Source organism: Mytilus californianus, unplaced genomic scaffold, assembly GCF_021869535.1.
Source record: "Mytilus californianus isolate M0D057914Y unplaced genomic scaffold, xbMytCali1.0.p SCAF_1, whole genome shotgun sequence".
In the NCBI taxonomy this organism is placed as follows: Eukaryota; Metazoa; Mollusca; class Bivalvia; order Mytilida; family Mytilidae; genus Mytilus; species Mytilus californianus.
This window is the reverse complement of record NW_026262581.1, coordinates 17,252,067-17,275,879: the sequence shown is the minus strand read 5'-3', so window position 1 is coordinate 17,275,879 and position 23,813 is coordinate 17,252,067. Positions and strand designations below refer to the sequence as shown.

Genomic DNA, 23,813 nt, shown 5'->3' with positions numbered 1-23,813 from the left:
TTCCTTCATTCTCATAACATAGCATTGATTTGGTGTACCTTATCATCAGGGTTCATCAGTTGAACAAATAATTAGTAATGGTATCGAAAAAAATGAATGAATATAAAACAGAAGTAGAGGTTTTTTTTTAATAAAAGGCGATGTGAGGGAAACATCAATGAGACAGCAATCAATGAACACAAACAAACCAATAGATCCACATACAGTCATTAACAAGAGATTAATGTCAAAACAATTTGTCACGGTTTCATTTGTCCAGAGTCTAGAAAAATTGTGAATAAATTTTAGTGACTATCAATGATCTTACATTAAACTGTGGATTCATTATTATTTGTTGGATACCATTTTTTTTGTATTTTGTGGGTATAGGAAAACCATGAATTCAAATAATCAGTGAAATACACGTTTTCTTTGGGCTTGAATGCAAGCTTTTGCAAAAACAACGAAATTCAGTATCCACGAACATACAATTTTTCTTCAATTCATGAAAATTAATTTTAATGTGTATCTTTTTAAATCTTTTGCTTCTGGTCATTTTATAAATCCTAAACTGATAATTGTTATTTTTTATCATGAACTATACACATAACAAAATTTCTGTTTTAGAGAAAGAAATAATGTAAACCTTCCTCAATCATCAGCATTTTGATTTTTAAATTGAAAAAAGCAACTGATAAATACCTTGAACGGTTACGTGCATGTCAACATGCTATATGTATAAGATTCATCTTTTAACTGGAACAATTTTAAATTGATTTTCTTGCACTTTTTAGAATCTTGTAGAACTGGGAGTGAGCCATTACATAATATATAGTATCATTTCCAGTATAAACATATCATCAATTTTATCATCCTGATTATTTCGTTAAAATTATTACTATCCTTTTTGATAAGCTTGTCATATATATTATGAAATAGTGAAGCACAAAATTCTCAGTCTGTCTTGAAGGAAGGAACCACAATGATAAAATATGTGTGTAAGGTCTCCAGTGTTAAACTAGAAATGATTGGGTAGAAATTGTCGGAAGGTGTTTAATCATCTTTCTTGGCAGGAAGAAAATTATATCTGATGCATCTATATTATTGTTGCAGCTGTCAATCATGGTTTAGTCTGTTTTTGTTTGGTGTCAATGTTCTACCTCGTATTGCAATAAAGTCAGAAGTTTACAGTCGAAACCAGAACTAGAATTGATGCTGAAATAGCACACCCTCTATAATAGGAAGATGCTGGATTATAGCACACCATCTATCATAGGACAATGTTTGATAAGCACACCCTCTATCATAGGACAATTCTGGAATAGCACACCATCTATCATGGGATGATGCTGGAATAACACACCCTGTGTCACCCTCTATCATAGGACGATGATGGATTAGCACACCATCTATCATGGGATGATGCTGAAATAGCACACCCTCTGTCATAGGACAATGCTGGAATTGCACATCCTCTATCATAAGACAATGCTGGATAAGCACATCCTCTATCATAGGACGATGCTGGAATAGCACACCCTCAATCATAGGACAATGCTGGAATAGCACATTCTCTATCATAGGATGATGCTGGAACTGCACACCCTCTATCATAGGAGGATGCAGGAATAGCGTACCCTTTTTCATAAGACAATGTTGGAATAGCATACCATCAGGACACCCTCTATCATAGGACGATGCTGGTTAAGCACACCCTCTCTCATAGGAAAATGCTAGAATAGCACACCATCTATAATAGGACGATGCTGGATAAGCACACCTTCTATCATAAGATGATGCTGGAATAGCACACCCTCTATCATAGGACGATACTGGATAAGCACACCCTCTATCATAGGACTATGCTGGAAAAGCACACCCTCTATCATAGGATGATGTTGGAATAGTACACCTTCTATCATAAGACGATAGTGGAATAGCACACCCTCTATCATAAGATGATGCTGGAATAGCACACCCTCTGTCATAGGACGATGCTGGAATAGCACACCTTCTATCATAGGATGATGCTGGAATAGCACACCCTCTATCATAAGATGATGCTGGAATAGCACACCTCAATCATAGGACGATGCTGGAATAGGACACCCTCTATCATAGGATGATGCTGGAATAGCACACCTCAATCATAGGACGATGCTGGAATAGCACACCCTCTATCATAGGATAATGCTGGAATAGCACACCCTCTATCATAAGACAAAGCTGGAATAGCACACCCTCTATCATAGGACGCTGCTGGATAAGCACACCTTCTATCATAAGATGATGCTGAAATAGCACACCCTCTATCATAGAACTGTACTGGATAAACACACCCTCTATCATAAGACGATGCTGGAAAAGCACACCCTCTATCATAGGATGATGTTGGAATAGTACACCCTCTATCATAAGATGATGCTGGAATAGGACACCCTCTATCATAGGACGATGCTGGTTAAGCACACACCCTTTATCATGAGACAATGCTGGAATAGCAAGCCCTCTATCATAGGACTATGCTGGAAAAGCACACCCTCTATCATAGTACGATGCTGGAATAGCACACCTTCTATTATAAGATGATGCTAGAATAGCACACCCTCAATCATAGGACGATGCTGGAACAGCTCACCCTCTATCATAAGACGATGCTGCAATAACACACCCTCTATCATAGAAGATGCTGGATTACCACACCCTCTATCATAAGACAAAGCTGGAATAGCACACCCTCTATCATAGGACGATGCTTGATAAGCACACCCTCTATCATAAGACGATGCTGGAAAAGCACACCCTCTATCATAAGACGATAGTGGAATAGCACACCCTCTATCATAAGATGATGGTGGAATAGGACACCCTCTATCATAGGACGATGCTGGATAAGCACACACCCTCTATCATAAGACAATGCTGGAATAGCAAACCCTCTATCATAGGACGATGCTAGAATAGCACACCCTCTATCATAGGATGATGCTGGAATAGCACACCCTCTATCATAAGATGATGGTGGAATAGCACACCCCGTGTCACCCTCTATCATAGGACGATGATTGATTAGCACACCATCTATCATGGGATGATGCTGAAATAGCACACCCTCTGTCATAGGACAATGCTGGAATTGCACATCCTCTATCATAAGACAATGCTGGATAAGCACATCCTTTATCATAGGACGATGCTGGACTAGCACACACTCTATCATAGGACAATGCTGGAATAGCACATTCTCTATCATAGGATGATGCTGGAATTGCACACCCTCTATCATAGGATACGTAGGAATAGCGTACCCTTTTTCATAAGACGATGTTGGAATAGCATACCATCAGGACACCCTCTATCATAGGACGATGCTGGTTAAGCACACACTCTCTATCATAAGACAATGCTGGAATAGCACACCTCAATCATAGGACGATGCTGGATAAGCACACCCTCTATCATAAGACAATGCTGGAATAGCACACCCTCTTTCATAGGACGATGTTGGAATAGCACACCATCTATCATAAGATGTTGCTGGAATAGCACATGCTCAATCATAGGACGATGCTAGAATGGCACACCCTCTATCATAAGATGATGCTAGAATAGCACGCCCTCTATCATAGGACGATGCTAGAATAGCACACCCTCTATCATTTCATTATAAATTCATAGTCATGATAATAAGTGAAACTGTGTGTCAAGCATACAAAACTGCATTGTATGTCTTGAAAATTGAGAACTGAATATTTAGGGTCAAATATGAATGGCTGAAATTGTTTTGGCTCAGATATGAAAGTCTGTATATTTAAAGTCAGATGTGAATGGCTGTATCTGAATGTATTATGTCAGATGTGAATGGCTGAATCTGAATGTTTTTAAACCAGAAATGAATGACTGAATATTTCGATAAGAAGCAATGACTGAATGTTTTGGGTCAGCTATGAATGGCTGACGTTTTTGGTCAGATATGAATTTATGAACGTTTTGGGTCATGTAAATGGCTGAATCTGAATCTTTTGATCAGATATGAATGGCTGAATGTTTTAGGTCAGCTATGAATAGCTGAATGTTTAGGATCAAATATGAATGGCTGAATGTTTAGAGTCAAATATGAATTGCTGAATGTTTAGGGTCAAATATGAATGGCTGAATGTTTTAAAGTCAGATAGGAATGACTGAATCTGAATGTTTTTGTCAGATATAAAAGGCTGAATTTTGTTGACCAGATATGAATTGCAGAATGTTTTAGGTAAGATACGAATGGCTGAATGTTTTGGGTCAGCTATGAATGGTTGAATCTTTTGGGTCAGATACAAATGGCTGAATTTTTTGGGTATGATATGAATGACTGGACCAGTTGCGATATGAGTAGCATAAATTATTTGTGTCAAGTATGAATACATGTGAATAATTTATGTCAAGTGTGAAACACACATTACTAACTTAATTTTGTCAAATTTAAAAAAAATGATTCAGTTTTTGATTTTTGATATTTTCCTTTTTATGAGTCTCACTGATAACATGAAGGATATCGGTTAACTTCATATTTCTACATGCTCTTACTTGAAATAGATATACTATGGTCAGTATTTAAGTATGTTTTAGAATTGTCATGTGGCATTCATGGTATTACAGTGACAATTTTCTCTCTTCACCATTAATCCACTGTAATAATGAATATTTCTAAAATTTGCATATAAATGGGTATTCAGATAATTCAATTAAACTGTTTTGTATGTGAAGAGTTTCCACCATCAATTGGAGATTTGGCAGTGGCAATTCCTGGCTTTCAAATGTCTAGATTTTAGCATTTCCTGATGAAACTAAATTGAAAGAAGTGCTTCAGAAGCACAAAATTATATTTCAAAAGTGTTCATACAATATATAAACTCTTTTTAAATACAGTGCTGGTATTTCTATCCTAATAAAATGCCCAAAAATGAAATAATATAAATATTCTGAAAATGTGAATGTGATTGCACAATGTTGTCAGTGGCGTAGCTAGACAAATGTTAAAGGTGAAGCCCAAATCGGCAGGGGGTCTGGGGGCCCCCTTAAGCTCCTGGATTTTAGGGTTTTAAACCCACAAATATTAACTGAAAATATTGAATGTTAAGGTGTAGATAAAAGCATTTTTGTTTGATACAAGTCAGATAATTTTGTGAAAAGATATATATTGTTCCTCGAAGAAAAAGGAAAAACCAGGAGATTCGAGAGGGGTAAATAAGTTATATTTACAAAGATCAGTATAATAAAAAAATTAAGGGTCCCGCGGACCCCAGTGTCTTGCCTACTTTAAGAATCTAATAAATGTTTTAAGAACTTTAACTGTAGACTGTATGCAGTGTTAACTGAAACTAATTCCATATATAATTAATATACGGAAAAACAGGAAATATATTTTTACAAAATTTCCATCTAGATACTAGCTTTTGATCTGGCATAATCAAGCTTCTGTCCAAGTTTGATAAAAATCCATGATAGTTTAAGAAAGTTATTAAAATTTAAAAAACTTAAACCACAGAGTGGATGTAATGTTAACAGGCAGAAACGGAATGTAGGATCGCTGTGTCTCGCTTTTGTGACAAAAGTCGCAGGCTCGTCAAAAACCACACCATTATATATTGCTTGGAGATGAAATGTAATAAATATATTCAGTTTAATATAGTGGGTACCCAGGTTAGGGCAGGATGGCGACTTCAAATTAGTTTAGCCCAGCCACATTCGGTATATGCCTGTTCCAAGTCAGGAGCATGTAATTCAGTGTTATGGTTGTCGTTTGTTGCTGTATATCGTATTTGTTTTTCAATCTTTATTTTGTACATAAATCAGGCCGTTAGTTTTCTCGTTTGAATTGTTTTACATTTGTCATTTCGGGGCCTTGTATAGCTGATTATGCTGTATGGACTTTGGTCATTGTTGAAGACCGTACAGTGATCTATAGTTGTTAATTTCTGTGTCATTTGGTCTCTTGTAAAGAGTTGTCTCATTGGCAATCATTACCACATCTTATTTTTTTTATATTTTGATAGGCAGCGGAATACAACTTACGAGGTCAACTAAATGAAAATAAACGAATGTGATGGCTCATCCTTGCCTTTTGCTGTATTGGGCAAAGTTTAACATCGTTCAAAAGCTGAGCAAAATTTATGATACAACATTATATATGATTTAGAATTTCCTGCCATGTTTGTCAGTGAATGAACTAAAAAAATGTCTTGTTTTATTTCAAAAATACAAACACTGTAGTAGGGTAATTGTTCGAGGAATATTTCACTAAGTAGATACAGCCAGTCGAAACCTTCTGTGTGGATATGCATTATTAAAAGAGTCAGACTCAATCTCTCACACCAGTGACTTAAAACAAAAAAGCAAGCCTGCTGTCATTGTTGGTTGCAAAACAGTCAGTTACTTTATCAATGGGCGTCTCCTTGTTCGTGTGAAGGATACATAGCCCCGAAAGTTGTTCGGTTGTCATCATAGAACGCAGACATGTTTTAACATGGCCACAACACTGAAACTGCGTTGATTCAGCGGTGGTATTGGTCACAGGCATTGCCAATTCTGCGTTGCATTGTAGCAAGCAGAGCACCCCGCAGACACAATATTCGTCTGCTATGAAAAGAGAGGAAATAAAGCGCTGGTGGTGGGAACGAACACCGGGAGTCTGAGAAGTGATATCGACTTGTTGACTTCTACAACTTTTTTTTATATTTAACCGCACAGTGCCCATTTATCTTCCCCTTTACTCTCTCTCACTCGAAGTCTCCCCCTCTCTCTCATACCTCTAGCTCATTTTTATTTTAGTTTTCAATTTTTTTATTTTTTTTTTTTTTTTTTTGACAAAACGATGTTGAAGCCTTGGCTTCCGAGCTTCCGCCTAGCTACGCCACTGGTTGTTAACAATCACTCTGGTATGTGATTGCACAATGTTGTTAACAATCACTCTGGTATTGAACATTGGAATTGAGGGCAGATGTCAACTGATTGAAAGATGTGCTACAGGACATAATACATTAAAATAACTGTGGTTTTAAGTTAAAACTTGCCTGTGAATACTTGAAGAACATTTGATTTGCCTTGTAGGAATTGACTAATCACTCCGTTTTATGTCTGTCTCAAATAAATCTAATAATTTTAGAATTTACATTGGATAATGGAATAGAATTTGTGACTTGATATTTCCCTGAAATGTTACATCTGACATTTTACTTTCCTGATAAATGTACTTTTCTAAAAATCAAAGGATATGCTTTGTATTATGTAAAAAGACATGCAATCATAACATTAACCTGTTCAAGGAACTCTTTGCTTCCCAATTGATTTTACTAAGTTTTCTTTTAACTTTATGTGTGTAAATTTCCTCATTAAATATGAAGTAATACTAAGGCCTTGTTTAAGCTGAAGCTAAGGTTAAATTACAGTAAAATTAACCTTTGTCATGCTACATTGCATGAGTTTGTAAGAAGAGTTACATCATTGTCTGTAGATTGGTTTTGTCTGTTGACTTCATTAAAGGCGATCAGGTTTTTCTGGTCATAAATTGCTTGAATGGTGATTAACCAATTTTTATTCTATAGTTTTCTGACCATAAATGTCTCCCTGATTGTTCAGATGTTCCATGGTGAGGTATTATTAAGAGAAACAGAGCAGCTGTTAATGTATCAAATAGCATTATGGGTAGATAATTGAATATGAAACATAATATTATGGTTAAACATTTAAAACTATTTACTGTTCTACAATAACAGGGACACTATAAACCTAGAAACATTCAGTATTTAACTAACTCATTGTGTTCTTCCTGTACTATAAAGTACAGCCAACAATATGATAGTGAAGTATGGTATGATATCAGCAGGTTGTAATCACTTTAATATAAAAATAATGAGATGTGGTATGATTGCCACTGAGACAACTGTCCACCAGAGACCAAATGATGAAGATGTAAGCAACTTGAGCTTGCTTATTGTAACTAAGAGCTTGCGTTCAGTGACTGTAAGCATGCTTTGATATGGTATTGTTCGCTATTATTTCGTAGGTGTTTTTTTTTTTTCCATTTTTCTTTTATTATAGAGTTAAGTGCTTTTTTATACCCCGCTGTAAAAAAGTGGGGTATACTGTTTTACCTCTGTCTGTTCGTCCGTCCTTCCATCCATCCGTCCGTCCGTCCATCCATCCGTCAGTCCTTCTGTCAGTCCGTCTGTCCGTCTGTCCCATGAATATTTTTCATCGCATCTTTCTCAGGAACTACATCATAAGTATTTCTAAAATTTGGTTTCAGGGTTTATTTAAGTCGGCTATACTGTGTGATGTGTTTTCAGATTCATCACTCAACAACTTCCTGTTTACCGAACACTTACATATTTTTACACTATTAAAATTATCCACTTGCCGCTGGGGGGATCATCAGTGAGCAGTAGCTCGCAGTTTCACTTGTTACCTCTACTGTTTTTTAGCTCACCTGGCCCGAAAGGGCCAAGTGAGCTTTTCTCATCACTTGGCGTCCGTCGTCCGTCGTCGTCGTTAACTTTTTACATTTTGAACTTCTTCTAGAGAACCACTGAATGGAATGAAACCAAACATGGCATGAATGTTCCTTATGAGGTGCTGACCAAGTGTTGTTACTTTAAAGCCGATCCATCATCCAAGATGGCCGCCTTCAGGGGACTTAGTTTAACATATGACCCTATGGGGAAATGCATACAAATGTCTTCTTTTAGAGAAGCACTGAATGGAATGAAACCAAACATGGCATGAATGTTCCTTATGAGGTGCGACCAAGTGTTGTTACTTTGAAGCCGATCTATCATCCAAGATGGCCGCCAACGGGGGACTTAGTTTAACATAGGACCCTATGGGAAATACATACAAATGTCTTCTTTTAGAGAACCACTGAATGGAATGTAACCAAACATGATATGAATGTTCCTTATGAGGTTCTGACCAAGTGTTGTTACTTTGAAGCCGATCCATAATCCAAAATGGCCGCCTGCGGGGGACTTAGTTTAACATAGGACCCTATGGGAAATACATACAAATGTCTTCTTTTAAAGAACCACTGAATGGAATGAAACCAAACATGGCCTGAATGTTCCTTATGAGGTGCTGACCAAGTGTTGTTACTTTGAAGCCGATCCATCATCCAAGATGGCTGCCAGCGGGGGACTTAGTTTAACATAGGACCCTATGGGAAATACATACAAATGTCTTCTTTTAGAGAACCACTGAATGGAATGAAACCAAACATGATATGAATGTTCCTTATGAGGTTCTGACCAAGTGTTGTTACTTTGAAGCCGATCCATCATCCAAGATGACCGCCAGCGGGGGACTTAGTTTAACATAGGACCCTATGGGAAATACATACAAATGTCTTCTTTTAAAGAACCACTGAATGGAATGAAACCAAACATGGCCTGAATGTTCCTTATGAGGTGCTGACCAAGTGTTGTTACTTTGAAGCTGATCCATCATCCAAGATGGCCACCAGCGGGGGACTTAGTTTAATATAGGAGCCTATGGGAAATACATACAAATGTCTTCTTTTAAAGAACCACTGAATGGAATGAAACCAAATATTGCATGAATGTGCCTTTTGATTTTCTGACCAAGTGTTGTTACTTTGAAGCCAATCCATCATCCAAGATGGCCGCCAGCGGGGGACTTAGTTTAACATAGGACCCTATGGGAAATGCATACAAATGTCTTCTTTTAGAGAAGCACTGAATGGAATGAAACCAAACATGGCATGAATGTTCCTTATGAGGTGCTGACCAAGTGTTGTTACTTTGAAGCCGATCCATCATCCAAGATGGCCACCAGCTGGGGACAGTGTTTAACAAAGGACCCTATGGACAATACATACAAATGTCTTCTTTTTAGAGAACCACTGAATGGATTGAAACCAAACATCGCATAAATGTTCCTTATGAGGTGCTGACTAAGTGTTGTTACTTTGAAGCTGATCCTTCATCCACGATGGCGCCAGCGGGGGGACTTAGTTTAACATAAGATCCTATTGGAAATACATACAAATGCTTCTTCTAGAGGTGCACTGAATGGAATGAAACCAAACATGGCATAAATGTTTCTTATGAGGTGCTGATGAAGTGTTGCGACTTTGTTGCTGATTTACTGTACAAGATGGCCACCAGGATTTTTTATTAAATTACAGGGCCAATATTAAACCAAATTTGGCCTCACTCATTATTAGGGTATCTGTTATGATTTTAATCTATTTTAACATTATTTCCAAAACCAAAGTAGAATCAGGTGAGCGACACAGGCTCTAGAGAGCCTCTAGTTATTGAATGTTTTATATATCTCTTTTGTTGTTCTGCTGATTAAGATTGAAAGGGTATATTTGTGTATGTAGGATTGATATCTTAAAAAACTAGATGAACCACTGAAGATGTTTCTGACTTAGGAAAAGGAAAGAGGATAGGGTTGTCTTTTGTCATATTTTAATGTTTGTGTTGTCATTTGGAAAATTTGGTGTACATGGCTTATCTTTGATAGGCTCGGCTTAATTTTATTTACAACTATTATAGACTTGCAGCAGTTGAGAGCTTATAATACAATGTATTGTAAAGACACCTGTATATATATGAAGAAAGTATGTTAACCTGTAAAAGTCTTTTGGTTGTATTTTGTAGTGAGGTTGCTGTCTCTTTGACATATACCCAACATTTCTTTTATTCTTAGAGATTTTTATAAAACCTGAGATTAGGTTTTAAAATTATTTACAAAGTCAAAGTATCAAACTTTTTCCTTTAAAATACAAGCTGATTTAAAAACACTACATAATGCACAAGAAATTGGGACAAATTTATAATCAGTGATAAATATTACCCTAATATTGTAGAAGTTTCTTTAAGGTAAACAGGATAAAGTAAACAGGGAAGTACCAATGCTTTTTAAGGATGTTTGTTCCTCTGTTTAAAAATAACAAGCTGTTTAAAGGACTGTAATAAATTGATAGTATTTAAAAAACAGAACTTAAAAAGAAGAAAAAATGACATGTCTGTGTCTTAGTTTTTGTAGAGCCTGCGACTTTTGTCACAGAAAGCTCGACATAGGGTGGCAGATGTCATCTGACCTTGACCTCATTTTCATGGTTCAGTGGTTATAGTTAAGTTTTTGTGTTTTGGTCTGTTTTTCTTGTACTGTATGCAATAGGTCTACTGTGTTTGGTGTATGGAATGAGTGTAAGGTGTACATGTCAAACTGGCAGGTGTCATCTGACCTTGACCTCATTTTCATGGTTCATTGGTTGAAGTTAAGTTTTTGTGTTTTGGTCTGTTTTTCTTATACTGTATAAAATAAATCAACTATATTTGGTGTATGAAAATATTTTACAATGTACATGTCAGTCTGGCATGTTTTATTTGACCTTGACCTCATTTTACTGTTCATTGCTCAACGTTAAGTTTTTGTTTTTTGGTCTATTTTTCTAATACTTTCAGCAATAGGTCAACTATATTTGGATTATGGAATGATTGTAAGGTGTACATGTCCAACTGGCAGGTGTCATCTGACCTTAACCTCATTTTCATGGTTCAGTGGTCAAAGTTAAGTCTTTTAGCTTGGTCCTTTTTTCTTATACTATATGCAATAGGTGAACTATATTTGGTGTATGGAAATATTTTAGGATGTACATGTCTGTCTCGCAGGTTTTATCTGACCTTGACCTGATTTTCACGGTTTATTGCTGAGTGTTAAAATTTGGTGTTTTGGTCTATTTTTGTTCAACTATAAGCAAAAGGTCAACTATATTTGGTGTATGGAATGTTTATAAGGTGTTTATGTCTGTCCGCCAGGTATCATATGACCTTAACCCCTTTTACATGGCTCATTGGTCAATGTTAAGTTTTAATGCTGAACTTTGTTTCTTAGAAAATGTAAGCAATAGGTCAACTATATTTGGTGTATGGAATGATTGTAAGGGGTATCTGTCTGTCTGGCAGGGTTCATATGACCTTGGCCTTATTTTCATGGTTCATAGGTCAATGTTAGTTTTTTTCATTCTTCACTGCCATCTTTATCACAATAATCAATATCAATGGTATATCAGTAAGTTATTTCACTCTTAACCACAGTTATCCAGCATATCTTCATATACAATGATATAGCGGATAATAACCTATACAATTAGTAGTATGAAGACACTAGGATAGTTGTCTTCAGCGGGCCTGGCAGCAGCTTTATTGTTCATACAGGCATCAGCAGCAGCGACATTATCTCATTATTTACAGCTTAAAATTTATAATATATGTCTGATAGCGTTTACTTTCAACATAACTTCAATTAGAAATACACGACAGGCGAGACATTTCTGTGTGTCCACTCTTGTTGAGATATATAAATAACCAATTTAAAATTTTGCAGGAAATAATTCTCTCTAGATTTTTCATACATTTAACATTGGCACTTTTTTTTTCGTTCAGAAACTATGAAAAAATAACAAGGATTTTATTAGCTTTTCACAAATGTATTTTAAACTATAATGTAATAAAATTATGAAAAGAAAAGTAGAGGTTAGTGGGCAAAATTTTGATTGGCACTTCATGGATAAAACTAGAGGATTCCGAAATTCTGACAATAAGTCAAAGACAAGAGTAGTGAACATCCTTAAACTCTTTTTTTTTTAACACCAATAAATTATCAGTACAAGAAATTACATCAGTCATATTCTCCTTTTCAATAAGTCATCACACATTAGTTGTTCTTATTATTGGGGTTAGGTTTTTTAGGTCTTCTTTCTTATTTTTTTGGTGGGGGAAGTTCTATTTAGTTCATTCTATTTAATTTTCTCTTCTGTTTTGTTACATTGAGCAAATTATCCACTGCATGAACTTCAGGTCAAAGAAAAAAAGAACTAGAACACACCCAGATCCGTGACTGAATTAAAGTGCCTACGCCTCATTTTTAGCCTGGATTTTTTTAGTATTCGTATTGTCATCTGATAAAGTCATGCTGATTATAATGTGCACAGTTTTCTCTGCTTTGAACCCATCTTGGTTTTCTTACTACAACCAGAAACTACATGTGACATATACTATTGGTATCGGTATCGGATTTGACCCAGAACTTGTTAATTATTGGTTATATTAATTATGTGGAAAACAAAAGTCCCAGGAATGGTGTAATTTTTAATCAACACCATTATCCTATATTAATTACTTATAGTATTATATATACAGTTGAATTCTTTCATTTGTTGTTTTTACGTCATGCCGGCTAACAAATTGCACCTCGTTATTTTAGTAGTATAGATAAAAGGCTTGTGATTAATACTACTATAAAAGATAACTATTGCAATATTTCGATGATTAAAGATGATTCTTATGTATAATCCCATTTTACAACAAAATCATTTTATAAATTCTTTTGCAGCATCAAATTTAATCTATTTTTTGTTGACTAGCATCATAATATTTATACAATATACATGTAGAATAGATGTTGGAATCCTTTCATATTTGAGTATACTCCATGTTCGTAAACACTTTTATGAATATATATGTTATATTGAGGAGTAATCAATAAAACTGGTGTGGTATGTCTACATATTCTATCATATATTGTCCTAACAAAACACCTAATTATCATAAAAGTTACAAACATTATTCTACCAGCCTGCCATAATCTTTCATGTCTCAATATTTTTCTGCTGTATTCTCAGAGGCAGTTCCCTATTGAAGTTGATATCTCTAGTCAAGATCACAGTTATTATCTGTCCATATTAAAACGTTCAGTTTATCCATGATTGCACAATGTTCATTATTGGTATACAAATATAACAACCATAACTACTTAAAACAAAATTGAAAAATTACATTTTTATATTACAGGTATAGTACATGAAAATCCCAGAATATTATCAGATGGAGAAAGTGAAGAAATCTCAATCACATCCAATCCTGGCAGCAGGGAGGACGTTGTCTCAGCAGTAAGAATGAGGAACCGCCAAAGAAGATATAGCCAGGTAGGTGATATGGTTACACCATGTCCTTTATAAGATTCCTGAATACACATAACCTCCCAATTAGTGTAGTAAATATCTTCACTTCACAATGTCCTATGACACATTTTTCCTCAAATGACCCCAGGTCAACTGGGGCAGTAATCATAAATAAAACAGAAATTGGAAACTAGTCAATTGAGGAGACATCGCATACTCCTAAATGTGTAGAGTAATGGGTTTGATGGATAATAAGTTCAGTGTCCAGGCATTTTTAAGAGAACAAAAGCAAGTGTATAAGTGGACATAGGTCAAGGACTGCTTTGACTCTGTACAAATAAAGGAAAAACTAACTGATCAAACTTACATAAAATTGAGAATGGAAATGGGGAATGTGTCAAAGAGACAACAACCCGACCACAGAACAGACAACAGCAGAAGGCCACCAACAGGTCTTCAATGCAGCGAGAAATTCCCGCACCCGGAGGTGTCCTTCAGCTGGCCCCTAAACAAATATATATACTAGTTCAGTGATAATGAACGCCATACTAAACTCCAAATTGTACACAAGAAACTAAAATTAAAAATAATACAAGACTAACAAAGGCTAGAGGCAACATATTTACAAGACATAGTTATACTTTAATTGCAACCCAACCAAACCAAACTACTTTATAATGGAAGTTTTGGATTGGAATTGGTTATTGATGCCCAGTATAACTAAGTGTAATTCTTTTAATTTATTTGAAATGAAAGTTTTGATGTGGTTTGTGTTGAAAACACATGGCTAGCTATTCAGTAGACCCTTTACATTGTTTATGGAGAAAAACTAATTGTTAATGATGATAGTGTAATTAGTTCTGTCAGAGTTAGGGTCATTTCCTTGGTTAGATCTCTATCAGTAAGAAAACCTCTTAATGATGATACAAGTATGATATGTTAGGCATATTGTAACATGCAGACCAATCTTGATTGAATAGGCTTATGACAGGCTAATAGAATGGAAATCCCTCTCGCTCTATGATGAGCTGATACAAACTTCAGTAATACTACCATATTTCACACACTACCATGATACTAGAAAGGAGTAAACCATTAGTTACAATATTTATAACCTACCCATATTTTACAGTATGCCTTTGAATCAATAGTTAACAAGAGAAGAATGCATGAGATTAATGAGGAGTTAACCTTACTTTACCCTCCTACACATTAATTAGCAATTCTTTGCATTTTTGTCAATACACAAAATGCCTCATTTTCTTTTTTGTTATCAGCTGATTACTGGTAATGATAAATTGTTTGTAGTACAATGATATAGATGGTCAGATTGATGGTCAATGAATTAGAACTGCTTTGATTATTCACTGTGTAATTATGACACGAGTCAATTCTTTCCTCTCTGTAATAGTTTTAGAATCCATCAATGTCCATTAAGACCTTGAAATAATGTAGATTTCCTCTGAAGAAAGAAAAAAAATTTTAAAGGATGATAAGAAGTTGTCTTAGAAATAGTTATTGACTTCAAATATGATGGTTCTTTTTCTATATGTATATGTGATATATTTAAACAGAAGGCATGATAAGGCCATGTTTTGGGCACCTTGAACTCAAAAGTCATAAAGTACAATTGATCTAATATCAAGAATCATATTTAACAGTATAAAGATAAGGAGATGTTGATTGATTGCCAAGAAACAACTATCTATAAAGACCAAATGACATGGATTGTAAACAAATACAAGTCACTGTTTAACCTTCAACAATGAGCAAAACCAATTCTCTACAGTAAGCTATAAAAGGCCTTGGCAGGACAAAATGTGAAACAATTCAAAAGAGAAAATCCAGACTAACATTAATTTTTATATTTTTGAAAAGTTATTTTCTTATTGAAAAAAATGCAAAAACTCCTGAAATGGGCTCGCTTTGTGATCATTTTGTTCACATCCTCAATAGTTCTGCCTGATACAGAACTACAGTATATAAATTTGAAGAGCCCTTTTGCCTTATTATGTCTATTCCCTGGATGATGACTCAATACTCCCTTTGAATTAAAAGTGCTTTATTTCTCATAAAAATCAAGACAGTGATATAAAGATCTGATCTAAGCCCATATTGCAGATTGAACAATGAATTTTCTATAGGGTTTAGACATTTTTATTACCCCTTTTAAGAAGGCTGTATTTCCAAGCCACATGTTTTCAATAACAAGAAGTGTGATTGCCCTGTTGTTTTGAATTTTGTACTTAAGCTTTTTTTAAAAAAAAAACAAATAGAAGGAAAGTGCAATATATGATTTATTTGAGATTCCATGAAAAGCAATGTTATTTCTACCCATATTTGGAAACTGTTGATTGGATGTTTCCTTTTGCTTCCTTGTTCAGTTGGAATTCCTGTTTCCAGCTGACTTCACTAATTCCGGTAGAAATATTTCAAAAGTAATTTCCTCAATGAACTCTTCTTCTATCTAATAAATTAGGTTAATGGGAATTGTTTTCTGAAGGAAGATTGCACAGTGCTTTCCTAGAACAAAAGTTAAGTTCCTATTCAGAGTAAACAATTTTACTGTCTTTTCCTTCAACTTGTGAAATAGTTAATGATTCTGTCTGATTCATGAAGATAATATACACAATAAAACAAAATTTCAATTTCTCCAAATTTACCTGCCATTGCAAAAGTCTATATATTTTTTATGGGGGTGGGGAGGAAGGGGGTAGGGGCTTTTGAAGGATCAGTTGTTTCTTATTGTATAAATTTCATAATACAGCTTTTGACTAAAAACCTCACTTTTTCACTGGATAAGAACACCCCATATGGAGGATAACAAAAGATATAGTGTATCAATTGAAATTTTCGTTTACCTATGGTCATGACGATGGGAAATATAAATTATATGAAATTCAATATGAAAAGACCAGAGGGAAATAACTCCATAATATGCAGTACAGTCAATTGTTGACATCAAGTCAATTTTCTTTCATGATCATGCAGGTTAGGAAAGAATTATTCTCCATTTGATGATGTTCACCAATGAGTAAAATATCACAATTAAAAATAAGTAGCCATTTTTCAAGTGAATCATATTTTTCATCAATTGTATGATTGGTTAAAGACCAAAGGCTACTTCATTACTTTGTACATTTTGTACTTAAGAATGCAGGAGAGGTGCCAGCATTAAAAATAATTTCATCTATATGAAAAGTTTGGATGTTTTTATGCCAAAGAACTAGTTAATCATTGATTATTTTTAGATGTAAGATTGCAGTAATCTGTTCTATATTTATGTCATATATCTTTACAAATCCTCAATACAAACATTTTATAATACAAATCAGCCGAATCCCTTTTCTTGCATAAATAATTAGATCAAGATATAAATCTGACTATCTTTTTATCTAAAGTTATTAAATGAAGAACAGTTTTCAGAGATGTGTTACATCACAGTTGTCATAGAAACCCCGATGGGGATTGATTGGACTTTGTTTCAAAGTTGTAAAATTAGTCAAAATGTGAGAAGTTAAGCGATAGTTAATGTAAGGGAATTGTCCATTATGGATTCTATCCGTCTAACTTGATTAATAATAAGAGGTGTCAGAAGGTGATTAATTTCTAGTGAAAAATAGAAACTGTTAGTTTTTTTAAACTAATTTCAATCATGTGGGCTACAAATGTCTCTGTGTGTTGAGTTCAACCTGTCTTGCTGGGCACCGTACCTTAGCTAGTTTTGTCATTAAGTGTGTCATGATAATTTTACAGGCTCCTGCTTTTTGTGTACACTGTTGTACAAATATAAATTTCAGAAGTTCTGTTTGATCGATATAAAAAATTACTTTGAATTCATGAATTAAACTGTTCATAAAAAAGATATTTCCTTGAATTTCTTTATGTTTATTTTCGACCCATTTTAAAGACTGTAAGATGACCTTAACAAATTATCATGATTTATTGCTGTCAACATATCTCCAACTCCTTATTTTTTCAATTGATAAAGACCTCAAAAGCCTGCATGAAGAAATATGAAACCAATTCTGTCATAATAACTCATTTTTTCTATGAAATGATTGAATATTATTCCAATTTCCTGGCTATTGACACACATAGAGGTTAGATTGAAATAATCAATTCATAGTGGTCTTTGACAAATAACTGTCAATAAGTTAATGGTGCCAGTGCTTGTCCTTCGTGGTAGATTGTAACTGTCACTAATTTAGGTCCTTTCTTGTTGATTGTAATAAGCTGTTTTTTTGTTGACTATCATTTATTTTTGTTACCACCTCCAAATCATGTTGGTAATTAAATTTTTTTTATTTAAGAGTAGTTTATGCAAGACCAGTAAATGGTTTTAGATGCTATATTAATATGTTTTGAATTTTTTTGCACTCATATCTGTGGACACTGCGATGAAATTTGCAGTATGCGAGACATAGTTATTACAATCCAGCGGCGACGGCATAAACTATTTGTTTATAAAGCTTTATATTTCAGAAGGTTGAAGACCAGGATGTTTCATACCTTGTGTGCAGATACCTCATGTAACGAAGATTTTGTCTGTCATATGTCTATTGTCCTTGACCTCATTTTCAGGGTTCAGTGACTGATTGAAAAAAAAAGTTCAGATTTTTTGTAATGTTTTAAATTTCTCTTTTATTATGAGTAAGGTATAGTTCACCTGACCTCGACCTCATTCCATGGATCAGTGATCAAGGTTAAAGTTATGTGGTCAAGTCCGTATCTCAGATACTTTAAGCAATAGGTCAACTATATTTGGTGTATGGAATGATTGTAAGGTGTACATGTCAGACTTGCAAAATCAATCTGATATTGATCTCAATTTCACGTTTCATTTGACAATGTTTAGTTTTTGTCGAGCCTGTGACTTTAGTCGCAGAAAGCTCGACATAAGGATAGTGATCCGGCATTGGCAATAGCGCCATTAACTAACTTCTTAAAAGCTTAATATTTCAGAAGGTGGAAGACCTGGATGCTTCATACTTTGTATATAGATGCCTTATGATATGAAGTTTCTGTCTGTCATATGTCCATTGTCCTTGACCTCATTTTCATGGTTCAGTGGCTACTTGAAAAAAAGTTCAGATTTTTTTGTATTGTTAATTTCTCTTTTATTATGAGTAATAGGATAACTATATGTGCGTACCTTGCAAGGTCCTCATGCCTGTCAGACATTTTTCACTTGACCTCGACCTCATTTCATGGATCAGTGAACAAGGTTAAGTTTTCATGGTCAAGTCCATATCTCAGATATTATAACCAATAGGTCTTCTATATTAGGTGTGTATAATGATTGTAAGGTGTACATGTCCAACTGGCAGGTGTCATCTCACCTTGACCTCGTTTTCATAGTTCAATGGTAAAAGTTAAGTTTTTGTGTTTTGGTCTGTTTTTCTAATACTGTTTGCAATAGGTCAGCTATATTTGGTGTTTGGAAATATTTTGTGATGATGTCAGTCTGGCAGGTTTTATTTGACCTTGACCTCATTTTCACGGTTCATTGCTCAATGTTAAGTTTTTGTGTTTTGGTCTGTTTTTTCTTCAACTTTAAGCAATAGGTCAACTATATTTGGTGTATGGAATGATTGTAAGGTGTATATGACTGTCTGGCAGGTATCATCTGACCTTCACCTCATTTTTGTGGTTCATTGGTCAATATAAAGTTTCCATGGTTTGGTCTGTTTCTTTTATACTATAAGCAATAGGTCATCTATATTCGGTTTATGGAATGATTGTATTAATGGTGTACATGTATTTCCGGCTTGGTTTATCTGACCTTGACCTCATTTTCTTGGATCATAAATGTTAATGTGAAACTTGTAGTAGAACTTTATATTTAGGACTATCAATATAAAATCAAAGGTCAGTATAGCAGGGAGACATTTCAGCATTTCTCAGATACAATCAGCAGTAGGGCCACTATTTGTTGTATGGAATAATTGTAAGGTGTACTTGTCCCTGTGGCAGGTTTCATCATAACTTTGTCAAAAATATTGATATGTTGATCTTTGCCTTATTGATGAATATAAGGGTCATTTAGTATACGGAATACACATTTGTTTGATGTGAATATTGCTGATGTAAACCCTATAAACCTATTTTCCTAGGCTGTTTAACAATTCTCAAAATAAACCTATCTTCCTATGCTGTTTAACAATTCTCAAAATAAAAGAACGCATTTTATTGAATTTTAAGTAGATTGTTTACAAATTTTACTTTGGTTATTTGGTATATCATCTGCTGTAACTGTTTATAGTTTGAACCTTGGCAAAATATTCTTGCAAATAATTGTAAATTGGTTTGGCATCAGAATAAAAGTTAATTTGTATCTCTGGCCTTCTTCAAATGTTGCTTTCAAATATTGGAAGCATCCACAGATGTAATTTTACAATTTACTGTAAAAATGTAACGTAGATAAATTTAACACAGATGCTTTAATTGTTATTGTAACATAAAGAAGAGATTCACATATATTGATATCACTAAAATAAAACTTGTCTAGGATTAAAGTTAGTTAGATGGTTAGAAACCTCAATTTGGAACATTTTTAAGTGATACAATGGGAGTTTCCAATGTTAGACAAATTGAAATGAGTTCTCCTAGGGACCTTAGTAGTCCAGAAGACAAAAGATATTTATTGGTTTACAAGGTATGAACTTTTAATTTAACCTTTTTCATCAATGAAGTCATTACATGATGTGGTTATTAATGTGAAAAGGGTCTCCACGTATTGATCGTGTCCTCTGAGATACTTTTAGAACTGTTTGTCTCAACTTCAGATTGCGGATATTGCTTCTTGGAAAATCATATAAAATTGTACTTGATGATGAATTCAAACAGAGGAGAGAAATTCTGTTAGAACTTACAATTAAGGGTCAACTGGTAGGGATTCAATCAATTATTGGACCATAGTTTCTATTACAGAAAAACATTCAACAATAATAAAGCAAATGGGAATACAAATACCAGCATTTTTAAAATGAGAAATTCATTTTAGTAATAGAAAAATTTTCCTTCTCAAGCTTAACTCCATGAACATTGAAAAAAATCATATTTCAAATAACAGTTTTCTCTCTCAGAAGTGGATTTAATTGGTTAATTATCTTCAAATTCTTTAAAAAAAAATCTGTTTTGATTTTGTCTCTAAATTTCTATAACACTTATTTTTCCTTTGTGCCTAGGGAAGAATCCCTATTGAACAGATAATGTTGATAAAATAGAAATATGTCTATATCAGAATGGAATCTAATTGTATTGAAGGCAGTTATAGAACATGTTCTTAAGTACTTATGGACTGTTGTATATTGTAAAAGGTCTGCTGGCATTCACATAAGTGCAACACTTCGGTCAAGTTCGTTTTCATACTTTTAAATGGCATATTCACTCATTTCAGTTTGATAAATAAGCAGGTGTGCCCAGGTATTTGATATTTTGTACATGTAGTATATGCATATTTGATTTAATTTAAATGTATAAATCTAGAATTTATTGATGGTACAGTGGTTTTTGTAAGGAGATGATAAAGCAGTTTAACTGTTATTTAAAGATGAAAATGTAAATTTTGTGTTAGTATTTATATCTTTAAATCTCATGATAGCTAATATACCTTGCCATAATAAGGTCTTAGTTTTAAAGACCATCATATCTCATAGACATCAATTTGGGAAAGGACAGTTACTTTTATAGTATAGCACATCAACTGAAGTCTGTCAGAACTCTGTCTACTTATGAATGAAAGGAGATGTAGGGTTGTGGGGACGATTTCTTAGTATCTGACTCTAACATAACAAACAAAGGCTATTCAGTTTGATGTTTTACTTGTTACAAAGCTAAGATAACCACGACCTTGGATACAAAGGTAATTCAAGACGTTGCCAGTCCTGCCATCTTCTCAACATTCTCGGTTCCTCAAAAAAGGTGCTTTAAGTAGAAAAGGAAATTGAATTACAAAATATATATAAATTAAATTAAATTAAAATTAGAGTCTCTCAACTTAACATTTTTCACAGATCTTTCACGGTTAAACTAAACGTAGTTCATATAATAAATCATATAACAGTCCATATTCATAGGGTCAGACATTTTTAAACAAATATACTTGATCACTTTACTTCGAAAGTCCATAAAGATTTTCTCTTTAATCATTGTCGTGTTTCCAAGGTAACTTTGCATAATACTTGTTGTCTCGAAACTATATTGAAGATTCTTGATAACATCTTATATAATAATTCTCTTTTTCGTGTACTTCTTGAGATTCAATTTCCATAGCTTTAAGCTTCCAAAACGCTTCAAAGTTGAGTTCCTTGGTTTTATGTGAAATAAATACATTGAAAATACTTGAGGCTGTTGATAACTGTGATTTTCCTGAATGCAACGGTCCAGAAAGCAGTGGTACCTGAGTTTCAATTTGACTGCGTTGGGTCCGTTTCCACGTACAAATTTATCTTCCAACTATTTCCCAATAAAAATCAGCTCCAATTAACAATGAAATTTCTAAGGTATCCTGTTGCGTAACTGGGTGTGCAAACTTTAGTCCTTTCAAATAGTTACTGTTCTGTTTATGTAACGAATGTGGTTCTGTAACGGTGTAGCTATCATAGGAACGATTAAAACCTCTATTGGAATTTTATGTTCTGTTTCAGTTACAACATATTCTGTAGCTTTATCAAGTCGCCTAGCATTCATGTTGGTTCCTCCAAATGATGAAAATTGAATATTATCAGCTCTTTCTCTCTGCAAGTTCAATTTACGCGCAAGATTCTCCGTTACAAAAGATCTTTGAGCGCCTTCATCAAACAAAATGTTCGCATCTGTGCAATGACAATCTGACCAATTGGGGGCCACAGCGGTTTTCAGCAGTACATTTGAGCAAAATTATGCTAACAAGTGTAAAATTGTTGAGTCTTCTTGTATCTCAGTATCCTTCACAAGATTTACTATAGTTGTGTGTAGATGGCGTACTTTCATTCTTGCAACTGTTAGCAGTATTATTCGTGTAAGTAAAACAGTTGTTACTTACCTTGTCAGGGTTCTCGGTGTGTACAACTTCACTACATAAACTAGTTTGGTTGTTTACTACAGTTATCACATGAGCTTTCGATTTGCATTCCTTTATGCGATGTCTACTGAGGCAGTTGAAACATAAATTGTTACGTTTAACGATAGCAAGCTAAGCCAAGTTTCTGATTCACATATTTGCAGGCAATTGGTAGGCGAATGAATATCTTTGCAGAAAATGCATGGCTTAGCTGTGAAATGCTGATGTACATTTCTAGTAGTAGTATTGTGTTTTCTTTGTGATTTAACACCGGCGAAAAAAGTTGAAGTCGAAATATCACTTTCTGTCTGCGTAACTTGTCCGGCTTTTATAATTTGTATCTCTTTGTGTATACTTCTTCAGAGATCTTGTAATAGCCAATTTGTCGTACCATGTTCCTGAGCGAGATTTTTCTGATTTCTCTGGGCAGTTTAATATAATAGGAAGTAATAAATTACAGTATCAGTCCTGTGTTTGTCCAAGCAATTCAAGTCGTCTAACTAAACTCTCCATTTTGTCATAAAAGGTTCTCACGCTTATGAGGTTATTTTGAGGTGGCATAATATCAAGAAGTGCTTGTAGGTGAGCTTGCGTAATTTTATGTGTCTGTCCAAATCTCTCTTTAAGAACATTTACGGCTTCAGAATAATTAGTGTTAGTGAAAGAAAATCCGGCAATTGTCTGTGCGACTTTGTTTTCAAATTGGGTACTCAAATAATAGAACTTTTGTACATCTGTTAATGTTGGGTTGTTATGAATTGCTGATTCATAAGAATCCCGGAAGCTTTGCCATTCTAATATATTGCCATTGATTGT

At 34.5% G+C, this 23,813-nt stretch overlaps 1 protein-coding gene across 4 annotated transcripts in view; it reads left to right on the top strand.

Moving 5' to 3' along the window:
• The window catches only part of LOC127700213 (cyclin-dependent kinase 17-like), a 91,452-nt gene that overhangs the window by 32,828 nt on the left and 34,811 nt on the right, over nt 1-23,813 (top strand). For 3 of the 4 annotated variants that reach the window (XM_052203650.1, XM_052203644.1, XM_052203637.1), the window contains one exon: nt 13,842-13,975. In XM_052203650.1, the coding sequence (XP_052059610.1) occupies nt 13,842-13,975 (134 nt within the window). Of the gene's footprint in view, nt 1-13,841; nt 13,976-20,499; nt 20,610-23,813 lie in introns of those variants that run through there. The other variant, XM_052203658.1, reaches the window with a different exon arrangement.